A 15,374-nucleotide genomic window follows, 5' to 3' on the forward strand; every position below is an offset into this window, starting at 1 on the left:
TTTGTTTGTATTCATATTTTGAATTAGTTTTTATTTTTATATTTTAATTTCAGTTGAAGTTTTAGTAATTTTTGTCATTTGTATTAGTTTTTTAAATGTCTATATAGTTTTTAATTTTTGCTTTAGTTTCACTGATATACTGTTAAAGTTTTTAATAATATTTTAAATTAGTTTTTATTTTTATATTTAGGTATATTTTTTGTGTTTTTGTAATTTTTATTAGTTAGGGTTGTCTATATAAAAAAATGTCTATATAGTTTTCATTTTTGTTTTAGTTTATTAATATACTCTTATAGTTTTTATTCATATTTTCAAATACTTTATATTTATGTATTTTAATTTCAGTTAAAGTTTTAGTAATTTTGTTGTGTTTTTTTCATAAGTATTAGTTTTTTTAATGTCTATATAATTTTTCATTTTTGTTTTAGTTCATTAAATATACTACTATAGTTTTTAATAATATTTTAAATTAGTTTTTTTATATTCTTTTTTTAATTTTGATTTTAGGTATTTTTGTGTTTTTGTAAGTTTTATTAGTTTTTTACAAATATATCTATACAGTAGTTTTCATTTTTGTGTTTGCTCATTAATATATTGTTATATTTTTTAAAAAATATTTTGAATTCGTTTTTATTTTTATATTTTTTCATTTTGATTTTAGGTATAATTTGTATTATTTTTTAAATATGTCTGTATAGTTTTCATTTGTGTATTAGTTTATTAATATACTCTTATCATTTTTAGCAATATTTTGAATTCGTTTTTATTTTTATATTTTCTTTTTTCATTTTGATTTAAGGTAAAATTTTTGTGTGTGTTTTTGTCATTTTTATTAGTTTTTTTTTTAAAAATATGTCTACGTAGTTTTCATTTTTGTGTTAGTTTATTAATATACTTATAGTTTTTATTCATATTTTGAATTAGTTTTTATTTTTGTATTTTTCCTTTTTTATTTAATTTCAAGTTTTAGGAATTTTGTTATGTGCTTTTATCATTTTTATAATTTCTTTTAATATGTTTATAGTTTTTATATATTTTTGTTTTAGTTCATTAATATACTGAATATATAATATATCAATATATCAATAATAATTATTTTCAATATTTCTATATAGTTTTTATACATTTTTGTCAACTTAAACTAAAAGCAATGAGAAATGTTGCCTTTGCATCTAACTGGAAGTTTTTTATTCAGTTAACCTTTATTTTAGTTAAATTCAATAGTTAATAACTCTTATTCTAAGTCTCTGAAATCATATGATAGCTTTATGTGAGAAACAAACTGACATTTTAATTGTAATTCAGTGCTGCTGAATCAGTCAATCATAATTGATCACGAGAGACTCAAGAACAATAATGTTTTATTGACATCAAACCTGCTGCGACGGATGCATCATATTGTTCATGTATGTTCAGGAACGGGGGAAATAAGCATCATGTGAACAGAATATTGCACAAGATTTCTGTGGCGTCTGACAGCTCCTGCTCACGATATGCTTTCAGTGTTTGATCCAGTCCAGACCGGTTCAGCATTGGCAGTAGTTTAGAGGCGTCTGTGTCACTGTACGAACTGTCCCTTCATCCAGCGCTGCAACACTCAGATTGATTATCCTCTCCTCCGCTGCTGTCTTCCTCCTCCTCCTCTTCCTTCCCCCTCTTTTCATTAGCTGATTGGACTGGTTTTGTGCGGGTGACCTTGCGTTCGCCCCACTAATGGACGTCTGACTGCTGGATCCAGCCCAGATTACATTTATGACCTCCGTCTCATTTTAATGCAGCTGTGTCTTCCAGAGCGCCACTCCCAAACCATCGATCGGGGACTGAATCGTGAACGCGCTTCAGCTCGGCTCATGTGACAGATTTTACACGGGCTCTGCTAATGTACATGATCTCAACATCAGCTTGTCGTGGGTCGCCTGAACAACTAGTTCACCGATTAGCTTCAAGCAAGCGCTGAATATTTAAGTTGGTTTCAGCAGAACCTGATTGCATTTTTTTATTTATTTTTTTTGCATTAGTGCTACAAAATGTGTGGGAGACTGTATCCCATGATGCAACACACTCAGCTTGACCCTCCATTTGCAGTGTGACGAACCAGAAATCATATCAACCGTTCATTATTTGATTGGATTGCTAAAAGTCAAGACATTTTTGCACAAAATTGTGTTAAAAAAAAAGCAAAATAAGCATTTTTATTTCTGAGTTTTGTTTGAATTAATGTCACCATGAAATCAAAATGGACTATTCTTATTTTTTATGCAATATTGTGGTGTTTTATTATAAATTATTTATCTATGCATTGTTGTATACTGCATAGTTTTTCATATACTATTTTTAAAAATAGTAATCAGTATTCAGCATACTACCGTGTGGAATGTTTATTGATGCACACTGCATGCTGTTTAAGATTATTTCAAAAATAGAATGCAGTATAGAATGCATGCTGAGAACTCTAGCATCTAGAACTCACACTAGTGTACTACTCATACTATTTCTGCCATAGATAGATATTGCAGAAATAGTAGTAGTTTCCTAGTATGCTGTTCATCCTTTTATTTTAATTGTATTTTATTTTATTTTATTTGTCCATTTTCCAAACTACTTGGTCTATGTAGGGTCATAAGGGTTCATTTTATTTTTATTTATTTTTATATAATTTTATTTTATTTTATTTTATTTTCCAAACTATTTGGTCTATGGAGGGTCATAGGGATGCATTTTATTTTATTTTATTTTATTAATTATTATTATTATTATTATTTATTTATTTATTTTTATTATTATTATTATTATTTTCCATTTTCCAAACTACTTGGTCTATGTAGGGTCATAGGGATGCATTTTATTTTTATTTTGTTTTATTTAATTTAATTTTATTTTATTTTCCAAACTACTTGGTCTGTGTCGGGTCATAGGGATGCATTTTTATTTTCTTTTCTTTTATTTTATTTTATTTTATTTTATTTTATTTTCCAAACTATTTGGTCTATGGAGGGTCATAGGGATGCATTTTATTTTTATTTTATTTTATTTTATTTTATTTTATTTTATTATCCATTTTCCAAACTATTTGGTCTATGGAGGGTCATAGGGATGCATTTTATTTTATTTTATTTTTATTTTTATTTTATTTTATTATTTTATTTTATCCATTTTCCAAACTACTTGGTCTATATATGGTCATAGGGATGCATTTTTATTTTTATTTTATTTTATTTTATTTTATTTTATTTTATTTTATTTTATTTTATTTTATTTTATTTTATTTTATTATTTTATTTTATCCATTTTCCAAACTACTTGGTCTATGTAGGGTCATAGGGATGCATTCTATTTTTCATTTAAAAATGATTTTTTATTATTTTATATTTTATTTTATTTGTATTAATTTTGCATTGATCAGTACTGATTCTGGTATGCTTTTCTTGAAAGATTGTGTGAATTTGATGTATACAGTATGTGATTATTGAAAAACAGTACTCTTACTATTTCTGCTATATAAATATGTTGGTGAAATAGTAGTAGTGTCCTGGTATGCTGTTGTGAATTCAGCCTGTGTCTGTCTTGTTAGTGGGAGTTGCATTCTGTCATGTTGAAAAGCTGCGTAAATACTGCTGGATGGATGATTTTAAAATTGAATTTGATATATATAGAGCGAGAGAGAGAGAGAGCAGGTGTGTGTAAATGTATGATGCCAGCGTTATCCAGACAGACGAGTCGAGTGTTCAGGTAGAATGACAGACAGTTTGTGTTTATCTCATCTGTTCATTCAGTTCAGTGCTATATATAGCTCTCGAATCTGCTGGACGTCCTGCAGTCGCATCTCTCTTGAGCAACAGAAATAAACGTGGCTGCACAAACACGGAGCAGGTAATAAAAGCTCACTGCTGCTTCCTGCTGCTAACGGACACCTGTGGCCGCCCGCCGGCGCTGTGGTGCTTTACTGCTGATTCAGGAGGAAGTGCACATTAAATTATGCCACACATCTGATTCTGAGGGTTGTGACTTGTGGCTAATCAGCAGTGTTATCTTACTATCATTGTAGTGTCATAAGGCCTGTTCTGTTGAATTTACCCAGTGACAAGAGTTTAAAAAGAAGCAGTTCGTCTCTATAGGCACAATTATGTCTTCATTTTTCTGGTCAAGATTTTATTTTATTATTTTATTTTATTTTCTAAACTATTTGGTCTATGTAGGGTCATAGGGATGCATTTTATTTTATTTTTTCATTTCTTTTATTTCTTTTATTTTATATTTTATTTTATTTTCCATTTCCCAAACTACTTGGTCTATGTAGGGTCATAGTGATGCATTTATTTTATTTTATTCACATAATCATGTCTTCATTTTTCTGGTCAAGATTTTATTTTATTATTTTAATTTATTTTTCAAACTACTTGGTCTATGTAGGGTCATAGGGATGCATTATTTTATTTTATTTTATTTTATTTTATTTTATTTTATTTTATTTTATTTTTTTTATTTTATTTTATTTTATTTTATTTTATTTTATTTTCCAAACTACTTGGTCTATGTAGGGTCATAGTGATGTATTTTATTTTATTTTATTTTATTTTATTTTATTTTATTTTATTTTATTTTTGTTTTATTTTATTTTATTTTACAAACTACTTGGTCTATGTAGGGTCATAGTGATGCATTTTATTTTATTTTATTTTATTTTATTTTATTTTATTTTATTTTATTAATTATTATTATTATTATTATTTATTTATTTATTTTTATTATTATTATTATTATTTTCCATTTTCCAAACTACTTGGTCTATGTAGGGTCATAGGGATGCATTTTATTTTTATTTTGTTTTATTTAATTTAATTTAATTTTATTTTCCAAACTACTTGGTCTGTGTCGGGTCATAGGGATGCATTTTTATTTTCTTTTCTTTTATTTTATTTTATTTTATTTTATTTTATTTTCCAAACTATTTGGTCTATGGAGGGTCATAGGGATGCATTTTATTTTTATTTTATTTTATTTTATTTTATTTTATTTTATTATCCATTTTCCAAACTATTTGGTCTATGGAGGGTCATAGGGATGCATTTTATTTTATTTTATTTTTATTTTTATTTTATTTTATTATTTTATTTTATCCATTTTCCAAACTACTTGGTCTATATATGGTCATAGGGATGCATTTTTATTTTTATTTTATTTTATTTTATTTTATTTTATTTTATTTTATTTTATTTTATTTTATTTTATTTTATTATTTTATTTTATCCATTTTCCAAACTACTTGGTCTATGTAGGGTCATAGGGATGCATTCTATTTTTCATTTAAAAATGATTTTTTATTATTTTATATTTTATTTTATTTGTATTAATTTTGCATTGATCAGTACTGATTCTGGTATGCTTTTCTTGAAAGATTGTGTGAATTTGATGTATACAGTATGTGATTATTGAAAAACAGTACTCTTACTATTTCTGCTATATAAATATGTTGGTGAAATAGTAGTAGTGTCCTGGTATGCTGTTGTGAATTCAGCCTGTGTCTGTCTTGTTAGTGGGAGTTGCATTCTGTCATGTTGAAAAGCTGCGTAAATACTGCTGGATGGATGATTTTAAAATTGAATTTGATATATATAGAGCGAGAGAGAGAGAGAGCAGGTGTGTGTAAATGTATGATGCCAGCGTTATCCAGACAGACGAGTCGAGTGTTCAGGTAGAATGACAGACAGTTTGTGTTTATCTCATCTGTTCATTCAGTTCAGTGCTATATATAGCTCTCGAATCTGCTGGACGTCCTGCAGTCGCATCTCTCTTGAGCAACAGAAATAAACGTGGCTGCACAAACACGGAGCAGGTAATAAAAGCTCACTGCTGCTTCCTGCTGCTAACGGACACCTGTGGCCGCCCGCCGGCGCTGTGGTGCTTTACTGCTGATTCAGGAGGAAGTGCACATTAAATTATGCCACACATCTGATTCTGAGGGTTGTGACTTGTGGCTAATCAGCAGTGTTATCTTACTATCATTGTAGTGTCATAAGGCCTGTTCTGTTGAATTTACCCAGTGACAAGAGTTTAAAAAGAAGCAGTTCGTCTCTATAGGCACAATTATGTCTTCATTTTTCTGGTCAAGATTTTATTTTATTATTTTATTTTATTTTCTAAACTATTTGGTCTATGTAGGGTCATAGGGATGCATTTTATTTTATTTTTTCATTTCTTTTATTTCTTTTATTTTATATTTTATTTTATTTTCCATTTCCCAAACTACTTGGTCTATGTAGGGTCATAGTGATGCATTTATTTTATTTTATTCACATAATCATGTCTTCATTTTTCTGGTCAAGATTTTATTTTATTATTTTAATTTATTTTTCAAACTACTTGGTCTATGTAGGGTCATAGGGATGCATTATTTTATTTTATTTTATTTTATTTTATTTTATTTTATTTTATTTTATTTTATTTTATTTTTTTTATTTTATTTTATTTTATTTTATTTTATTTTATTTTATTTTATTTTATTTTATTTTCCAAACTACTTGGTCTATGTAGGGTCATAGTGATGTATTTTATTTTATTTTATTTTATTTTATTTTATTTTATTTTTGTTTTATTTTATTTTATTTTACAAACTACTTGGTCTATGTAGGGTCATAGTGATGCATTTTATTTTATTTTATTTTATTTTATTTTATTTTATTTTATTTTATTTTATTTTATTTTCCAAACTACTTGGTCTATGTAGGGTCATAGTGATGCATTTTATTTTATTTTATTTTATTTTATTTTATTTTATTTTATTTTATTTTATTTTATTTTCCAAACTACTTGGTCTATGTAGGGTCATAGTGATGCATTTTATTTTATTTTATTTTATTTTATTTTCCAAACTACTTGGTCAAGGTAGGGTCATAGGGATGCTTTTTATTTTATTTTATTTATTTTTATTTTTATTTTCATATTTTATTTTATTTTCCATTTTCCAAACTACTTGGTCTTTGTAGGGTCATATGAATGCATTTTATTTTATTTTTATTTTGTATGATTATTTCATTTTATTTTCTTATTATTTTATTGCAGAAATAGTAAGAGTCGATTTGTTTTTTGGTTTTGACTTCAGTTTTATTTCTAGCTGTAATAACTAGCTCATTATTCAGTGTATCTGCATGCATCAGTTTTGTGTTTCCTGTATGTTAACAGGGTTTTTGAGGTTCAGCATCTGATTAATTTCCTGCCCTCCAGCTCTGCTTTCTTCTCTGTTTTCTTGCATCACCTTCTCTCTCTGCTTCTTTTAAACATAGCTGTGTATGATGATGATGATGATGATGCAGTGTATTGAATAAGATTGAATCTAATTTCTCTGTCTTCTCTGCAGGTTCGGTGTGTTTGAAATACTGAGTAACCAGATGAAAGATGAGTTTGGGAAACTGGACAGCACTCGTGGTTTAGTGTGCGGTTTGGGCGCGGGAGTGATGGAGGCCGTCCTAATCGTCTGTCCCATGGAGACGATAAAGGTGAGGTCAAAGGTTATTTAGTTTAAAGTTGAATATTACATTCTGACGCAGTTTTATCTTACGTGCTTCATCTCTCACATTTCCAGGTGAAATTCATCCATGATCAATCCTCAGCTAATCCCAAATACCGAGGGTTTTTCCACGGAGTGCGAGAGATCGTCAGAACTCAAGGTGAACAACACAAGCTTTGTTTTGACTATTTCACCTCACAGTGTGGGAAAAACTCAGTGTCCTGATTGTAAGGCCTTCCTATTCCTAATCCTTGTTCTGTTGAATTTTCTCCATGACAAGAGTTTGAAAAAGAAGCTATTTGTGCTTATATGCACACTCACACAATCATTTTATTTGATAGATATATATATATATATATATATATATATATATTCCCCCCATCCATTTATTCCATATATTCCAAACCATTTGTCCTATGGGGTCATATGGATGCTGGAGATTTATTTATTTATTTATTTAATATTAAATAAAAAAATTATTAATTTATTAGTTTTGTTTTATTTTACGTTTTATCCTATTTTATTTTATTTTATTTTATTTTATTTTATATCATCCATTTATTTTATTCCATCCATTTTCCAAACGACACTTTATTTTATTTTATTTTATTTTATTTTATTTTTTTTTAATTTTTTTTTTTACATCCATTTTGCAAACCACATTTGTATTTTATTTTATTGTATTTAATTTTATTTTATTTAATTTTATTTATTTTATTTTAAATTATTTTAATTTATTTTGTTTTGTTTTATTTTATTTTTATCCTATTTTATTTTATTTTATTCCATCCATTTTCCAAACGACACTTGTATTTTATTTTATTATTTTATTTTATTTTACATCCATTTTGCAAACCACATTTGTATTTTATTTTATTTTATTTTATTTTCATTTTACAAACCACATTTATATTTTATTTAATTTTCTTGTATTTTCCATCCATTTTCCAAACCACATGTCCTATATAGTGTCATGGGATGCTGGAGATTTTATTTATTTATTTATTTTTAATTCACATTTTTTCCTCTCAGATTTGCCACTCTTGAAGATGAATGGCATGATCTGATATAGATATTCACGTATTTGCAAATAAGTGACTTAAACATCACCATACTAGCATCATGCACATGATCAGGTGTTTATAGTGTCTCTCATGCTCCTAACGCTCTCTCTGTCTCTCAGGAATCAGAGGGACGTATCAAGGCCTCACAGCAACTGTCCTCAAACAAGGATCCAATCAGGCGATCCGATTCTTCGTCATGACCTCTCTCAGGAACTGGTACAAGGGTGAGTGCGTGTTTGTGTATGAACTTTTTAGCAGTGTCACGCTGTGGCGTCCTGAGCAGCGCTGCCCTCTGCTGGTTGAAGTGAATTTTTTGTCTCATGGGTTGTTTTTTGTTTTCTAGGTGATAATCCCAACAAATCCATCAACCCCATCATCACAGGTGCGTTCGGTGCGATTGCAGGAGCGGCGAGTGTGTTTGGAAACACGCCGCTGGACGTGATCAAGACCAGGATGCAGGTACACGGGCCGGTTATCAGCACATGCATGAGTTTTGGGGGACTCTAACTAACACATGAAGCACATTTCCACATGACCAAACTAAATCAGTCCCATTACAGTCAATGAAGACGTCTGTAATGATAAAGAATTGAGCCAATGTACATCTAATCCAGCCATTTTACTTTCCCTATCATGTGCAATAAATTAATTTATTTTAAATTATAATTCCAATAATTTTCTGTTTGAAATCATATGCAATTGTGGCACTATGTACACTGTTTGATGTTATAAAATAAAGTTTGTAAAGTGAATTATTTACCTGAATATTTCTCTTTGAAATAAAGTTTTAATGAAAATGTGTTTTTTTAGGGTTTAGAAGCTCATAAGTATAAAAACACAGTGGATTGTGCCATGAAGATCCTGCGGCATGAAGGACCAGCAGCGTAAGTGTGTGTGTGTGTGTGTGTGAGAGTGTGTGTGTGTGTGAGTGTCTGTGTGTGAGTGTCTGTGTGTGAGTGTGTGTGTGTGTGAGAGTGTGTGTGTGAGAGTGTGTGTGTGAGAGTGATGTGTGTGAGTGTGTGTCTGTGTGAGTGTTTGCGTGTGTGTGTATGTGTGTGTTTGCGTGTGTGAGTGTTTGTGTGTGTGTGTCTGTGAGTGTTTGCGTGTGTGAGTGTCTGTGTGTGTGTGTTTGAGAGTGTGTGTGTGTGAGTGTGTGTGTGTCTGTGTGTGTGTGAGTGTGTTTACGTGTGTGTGTAAGAGTGTGTTTGCGGGTGTGTATGTGTGTGCATGTGAGCGTATGTGTGAGAGTGTGTGTGTGCGAGTGTGAGTGTGTGTGTCTGAGTGTGTGTGTGTGTGTGTGAGAGAGTATGTGTTTGCGTGAGTGTGTGTGTGAGAAAGAGTGTGTGTGTTTGCGTCAAATTGCGTGTGTTTATGCATCTGTGTAAGAGAGTGTTTGCGGGTGTGTGTGTGTGTTTGAGTGAGTGTGTGTGTGTGAGAGAATGTGTGTGTTTGCGTGTGTCTGTGAGAGTGTTTTTGCATGTGTCTTTGTGTGTGTGTGTGTCTTTGTGTGTGTGCGTATGTGTGAGAGTGTGTGTGTTTGCGTCAAATTGCGTGTGTCTGTGTGTGTGTATTTACGTGTGTGTGAGAGTGTGTTTGCGGGTGTGTGTGAGTGAGTGTGTGTGAGTGTGTTTGCTTGTGCTAGTGTGTGTGTGTGTCTGTGTGTGAGTGTGTGTGAGAGAGTGTGTGTGTTTGCGTCAAATTGCGTGTGTGTCTGTGTGTGTGTGTTTACGTGTGTGTGTGTGTGTTTACGTGTGTGTGTAAGAGTGTGTTTGCGGGTGTGTGTGTGTGTATCTGTGCTCCAGTAACTGAATGTCTGTCGGCGTCTCGTACAGGTTCTACAAAGGCACCGTCCCTCGACTGGGGAGAGTGTGTTTGGACGTTGCCATCGTCTTCATCATCTATGAGGAGGTCGTGAAGGTCCTCAACAAAGTCTGGAAGACAGACTGAAAGAATAAAGAGAAGAAGAGAGGAGACGCCATCACTGTGTGAGGAACACCTGATGAACCTCAGTGACGTCAGTTCACTGTCACTTCTGTTGGATTTCATTTCTTCACATTAGATCTGGCTTGAAACATGCACATGATATTTAAAAAAAAATAATCTTTTTAATTCACTGTAGTCACATTAACTTTAAACAATGCCATTGACAAATTTAACAGATTTTGTTTATTAATAAATAGATGCTTTAACTTCTAGATTTAACACACCTATAAAGAGAAAACAAACACACACTTGCGTTTACAGACGTTTGATCCCAAACAAACATGAGAAACAGCAGTGACACTCGAGTCAGAGAAATCATCTAAACGTATTTACTGTTACTGTGAATGTTTTAACCAGAGAAAACCTTGAAGAGTAGGTGGAAATATTTACATACATAAATATATATAGGTATATTTACATTTGAAGAGAAATTTAACTACAGATCATTCCATAATACTGTATGATTTTTATTTTTTAAAAAAATATTAATTTTTTATGCTTCTGACATTTCTACTTAAAATGTTTTAAAATATTTTTACATTCACAAAACCATTTTTTATTAATTGATTTGAGTGTGTTTTATATTTATTTCCATGTTGTGTTGCACACGTGCCTTTAACCATTAAACTCTTAATTATTATTTTTCTGAAAAAAGACATTTTTAATAATTCTTTTGTCGGTTTTGAAGCATCCATGCGCTGATCTCAGACCTGCTGTATCTGTCCATGTGCAATATCAGATGTATTAGATATAACTGGAAGAATACGGATTCAGTGAATGTCGCTGCTGTCATTATTCACACACATGTACTGTAAATGTGATTGGTTACGGAGCAGTTTCACCACTGAGCGGATCTGAATATGCGTTATTTCCAGTGTGATGTTTTCTGTGTAAACCCAGCATGAATCTCCAGCTCTGTGTGTGTCAGTATCTGTCTGAGGTGAAATAGTGTCACATACTGTATTGTTATTGATGATAATTGAGTGTGCAGTGCTGCTGCTGACCGCTAGAGGGCAGAAAGATGTTAAATGTGCCTGGACGGATCTCATAGGTGCGTTCACGCCATGTTGTAATTACCGTAATTACAAGATTTCAACTCCCGTCCTCGTAGAGCTCATAATTACAGCTTGTAAGATGGGAATTTTCTGAGAGCTCCTACTTGTACCATGTGACAGCTGCAGATTAATTTAGGAGCATGTGAACAGCTCCGAATAGAACGTCACGTGTCATCTCGAGACTTCGGTAATTACATCATGGCGTGAACGCAGCACTTTTGCTTCAGTGTTGTGTTGATCTGTGTGTTTATGGGGCCCTTTAGCAATATTCAGTGAGATTGTTTGTGCCATGTTTTCTTGCCTTTTTTTCCTTTGTAGATCTGAAGCGAAGGCTCCTTAATACTAAATGCTAATGTGCTAATAAAATTATTTTATTTTCACAGGTAAATCAGCTGTCTGTGACATTATTGTATCTGCTGGTTTTCTTCTTCTTCCCAAGTGGGAGTCTATGGCAGCCCTTTGAAAGATACATAGGAAAAATAAAGCTGCAAGCAGCCATTAAGGGGCCAAGCACAAAGAAGCAAGCAAGAAGTAAAATATAGCATTTAATTTCATATATTTTATTGTAGTTAGTGGCAATTTAATATATTGTTCAGTTATAGTGCCACCAACAGGTGCAATCCCACCACTTTTTTATGTGTCCTCAGAGTGTGCCCATAAATAAGTCTGTCAAATTTGGAAAAAATATCTCATTTCGTTTAGGAGTTATAGACATGTTTATGTATGAGTACATAAAAATGACCCATGCACGACTTTGATTGCATGTATCAAACTATTGGAATTTGGGCTGTGACATGTAGCCAACGACCTGTTTCCGAATTTCCTATGGTGGTTTCATCTCGATCAGACTAACGGTTTTTTAAGCATCGTTTTAACGCTAAATCGCAACGTTGCACAAACCATAAGGCGAAACCTAGCATGTTTGGTATCGTTGGTCTCGGCAAGGATTCAGGAATCTAAGGAGATGACTCCCATAAAAATAAGTCAACCTCATCAAAAGTTATGAGCATATGAATATTTGATTTCACCACTAGGTGGCGCTGTCTTGAAACTTCTCAGGCTCCTTCAGGGCATTGTGCTGATGACCCATACCGAGGTTATGGCCAACCCGCAAAATGGCCGACCCCCAAAATGGCCGATATGGTAAAATTGGATATCATTCAATTCGACATGTTGCCCTGAATCTAACCAGTTTTATAATTTTTGGCCAAAACTTTCAGAAATTATAAGCAAAAATAGCCATTTTTGCTATCTCCAGACCAGTAGGTGGCATTGTGCCAAAACGCAGCATGTAGCCTCAGGTCATGTGGCGATATAGCTTTGTTTTCAATTTGGCATGTTCTTCTTCGAGTTTGTGCGTTATTCGAGAATGGTTGGGTTTATCAAAAAGCTTTTGATAACTTTTTGCCAGCATAGTCTGAAGATCATCTGATTAGATTTTTATGAAAATTGGTGCAGCTGTCTTGAAGGAGTTCGAAAAAGTTTTTTGGCGGGAATTTTGTGGTGGTGCTAGAGTGTTTGTTCTGGAGACACCAAATGTGCTGTAGTTATTGTTGGGACTGTCCTCTATCAGTAGCCGCATTTCCATTACAGATTTGCGCAAAACGTTTGCGATATTTTCTAAATGTTGATAAAAAACTATTGCAGAATGACGGCGTTTCCATTAACCTATGTTATGCACCTAAAACTCTTGCGATGAGTCATTTTCCTCTTGTGATAAATCATTTTCTAAAAGATACTTCTTTCTGAGAGCTTTATTTGGAGCGTAATATTTGCACTTCTCCCTCATAAATGCTTCCCTGGGTGCTTTTCAATACTCCAATTGATGTTTCCTCATTTTTTCGCTCCTCCATCCTCCAGCCTGTGATCTGGAAACCGTTTTTTTAAATCTATAAATGCCATTTCTATTCTGTAAATTCAACGCGAAAGCTTCCTGAGGAGCTATGCGAGGATGCACAGGTGCAGAGACATCTAATAATATTAGTTTCTAGTATGTATCTATTTCAGTTGTTAATAGATTAGTACTATTAGTATTCGATGTCAACCTTCAAAAACATTAGATCGCTGATGACGCTTTAAACTGACCCTCGAGGGATCAAGAATATTCCAATAGCCTATGCAAATAAGATTTAATTAGATTACCCTGTCCTCGTTTTCTTATTTTGCATCCTCTCGTCGGCGCGTGCCATCTTGGAAAGGTCAGCGTGTTGTTACTCACAGTAAGAATCGATGATGCCACAACATTGCGCAACTTCTGGTTGTAAAAACCACTGAAACATGGTCTCAGCTTTCAAATTCTGTCAATTTTATAACAAAATTCAAACAATAAATACCGTTCTGGCGCTCTTCAATGTGGCGTGACAGATAGCTGTAGCGCCTCAGTTCAAGTGGAACGTGAACCGATCTGTGTTTCTCTTTATTACTAGTTATAGCACCTAATAAACATGAATGAACATCAGAAGGTATGTTGAAAGATGCAGTACAGCTTACTGAAATGTGTCATGTCTCATGTAATCGTTCAATGAGTGTTTCAACTGCAGAAAGACATGAATAAAACAGCTTGTGAACAATACGTGAAGCCACTCAATGACCATATAGCATGTTAGTTAGCTTGAAAATTGAACTCTAGAGAGTACCAGTTTGTTAAATATATGCACTATATTACATATTTGTTATATTTTTACTTGTATACATCATTAAAAATATTATAACATTATTATAAAATCCGCATTATATTAAGTGTATAAGAATGAGTTCATTTTAAAGGGGACCTATAACGCCCCTTTCACTAGATGTAATATAAGTCTCTGGTGTTCCAGAATGTGTCTGTGAAGTTTAAGCTCAAAATACCCCACAGATCATTTATTATAGCTTGTCAAATTTGCCTCTATTTGGGTGTGAACAAAAACACACCGTTTTTGTGTGTGTCCCTTTAAATGCAAATGAGCTGCTGCTCCCGCCCCCTTTCCAGAAGAGGGCGGAGCTTTAACAGCTCGCGCTTCGGTCGCTCAACAACAACAAAGCTGGAGAATCTCACGCAGCCAAAATGAGGATTGTCAGTAACGGTGTTCAGCCTTACATTGTTCAAACCAGAGTCAACACTGATGGAGAGACTCAGGAAGAAGTTACAACTTTTAGGACGTTTCTGTACGGTTAGAGGATACATTTATGTAGTTGCTGTGGAGTTGATTCAACTCATCCACTAGCACGTGCCGTCATGTTAATCTTTTGTGCAAAACCCGTGTGGACGCCCACTAAACAACATAGTGTACCTGTTTGCCAAACAGAGCCATACACACCAGGCTAACGTTTATGATTGCTATCAAATGGTCTAATATTTTTTCCAAAATATCGCTCGGACAGAAACGCTCCTTTTTTAGCAATCGAGCTTGCCAGGGTCAACTTAGCAAGCTAACGAGACTCTAAATAGTGTTCAGCGCTCGTCTGTGCAGCCAATGACAGAAAAGTTAGCATGCTTTGCTCAAACTTTTGCCATGGCGTTAGAACTGGTACACCGTTGTCTCTTGCGAAAACAAAATGGCGACGCCGTGGGTGGAAACGTGCAGATTAAGGGGCGGTAATATTACAATAAGATCCCTTTCCTACATCACTAGGGGAGCAAAATCTGAGCGGCTCGTTTTTTCACATGCGTGCAGAGAAAGGCTTGCCAAAACAAAGTTACAGGGTTGTCCTTTTTCATGTTTTCTAGGTTGGTAGATGCACCGGGGACCCGATTATAGCACTTAAACATGGAAAAAGTCAGATTTT

General features: G+C 32.8%; 1 protein-coding gene across 1 annotated transcript in view; it reads left to right on the forward strand.

Moving 5' to 3' along the window:
- The window catches only part of si:dkey-178e17.1 (tricarboxylate transport protein B, mitochondrial), a 23,524-nt gene extending 11,530 nt beyond the window's left edge, over positions 1 to 11,994 (forward strand). The window contains exons 4-9 of the mRNA XM_051904228.1: positions 7,355 to 7,493; positions 7,580 to 7,664; positions 8,688 to 8,792; positions 8,912 to 9,027; positions 9,379 to 9,452; positions 10,401 to 11,994. Of these exons, the coding sequence (XP_051760188.1) occupies positions 7,355 to 7,493; positions 7,580 to 7,664; positions 8,688 to 8,792; positions 8,912 to 9,027; positions 9,379 to 9,452; positions 10,401 to 10,515 (634 nt within the window). The 3' untranslated portion in view covers positions 10,516 to 11,994. The remainder of the gene's footprint in view (positions 1 to 7,354; positions 7,494 to 7,579; positions 7,665 to 8,687; positions 8,793 to 8,911; positions 9,028 to 9,378; positions 9,453 to 10,400) is intronic.
- The last annotated feature ends 3,380 nt before the right edge of the window (positions 11,995 to 15,374 follow it).

The sequence above is a fragment of the Ctenopharyngodon idella genome, chromosome 8, assembly GCF_019924925.1.
Source record: "Ctenopharyngodon idella isolate HZGC_01 chromosome 8, HZGC01, whole genome shotgun sequence".
Lineage (NCBI taxonomy): Eukaryota > Metazoa > Chordata > Actinopteri > Cypriniformes > Xenocyprididae > Ctenopharyngodon > Ctenopharyngodon idella.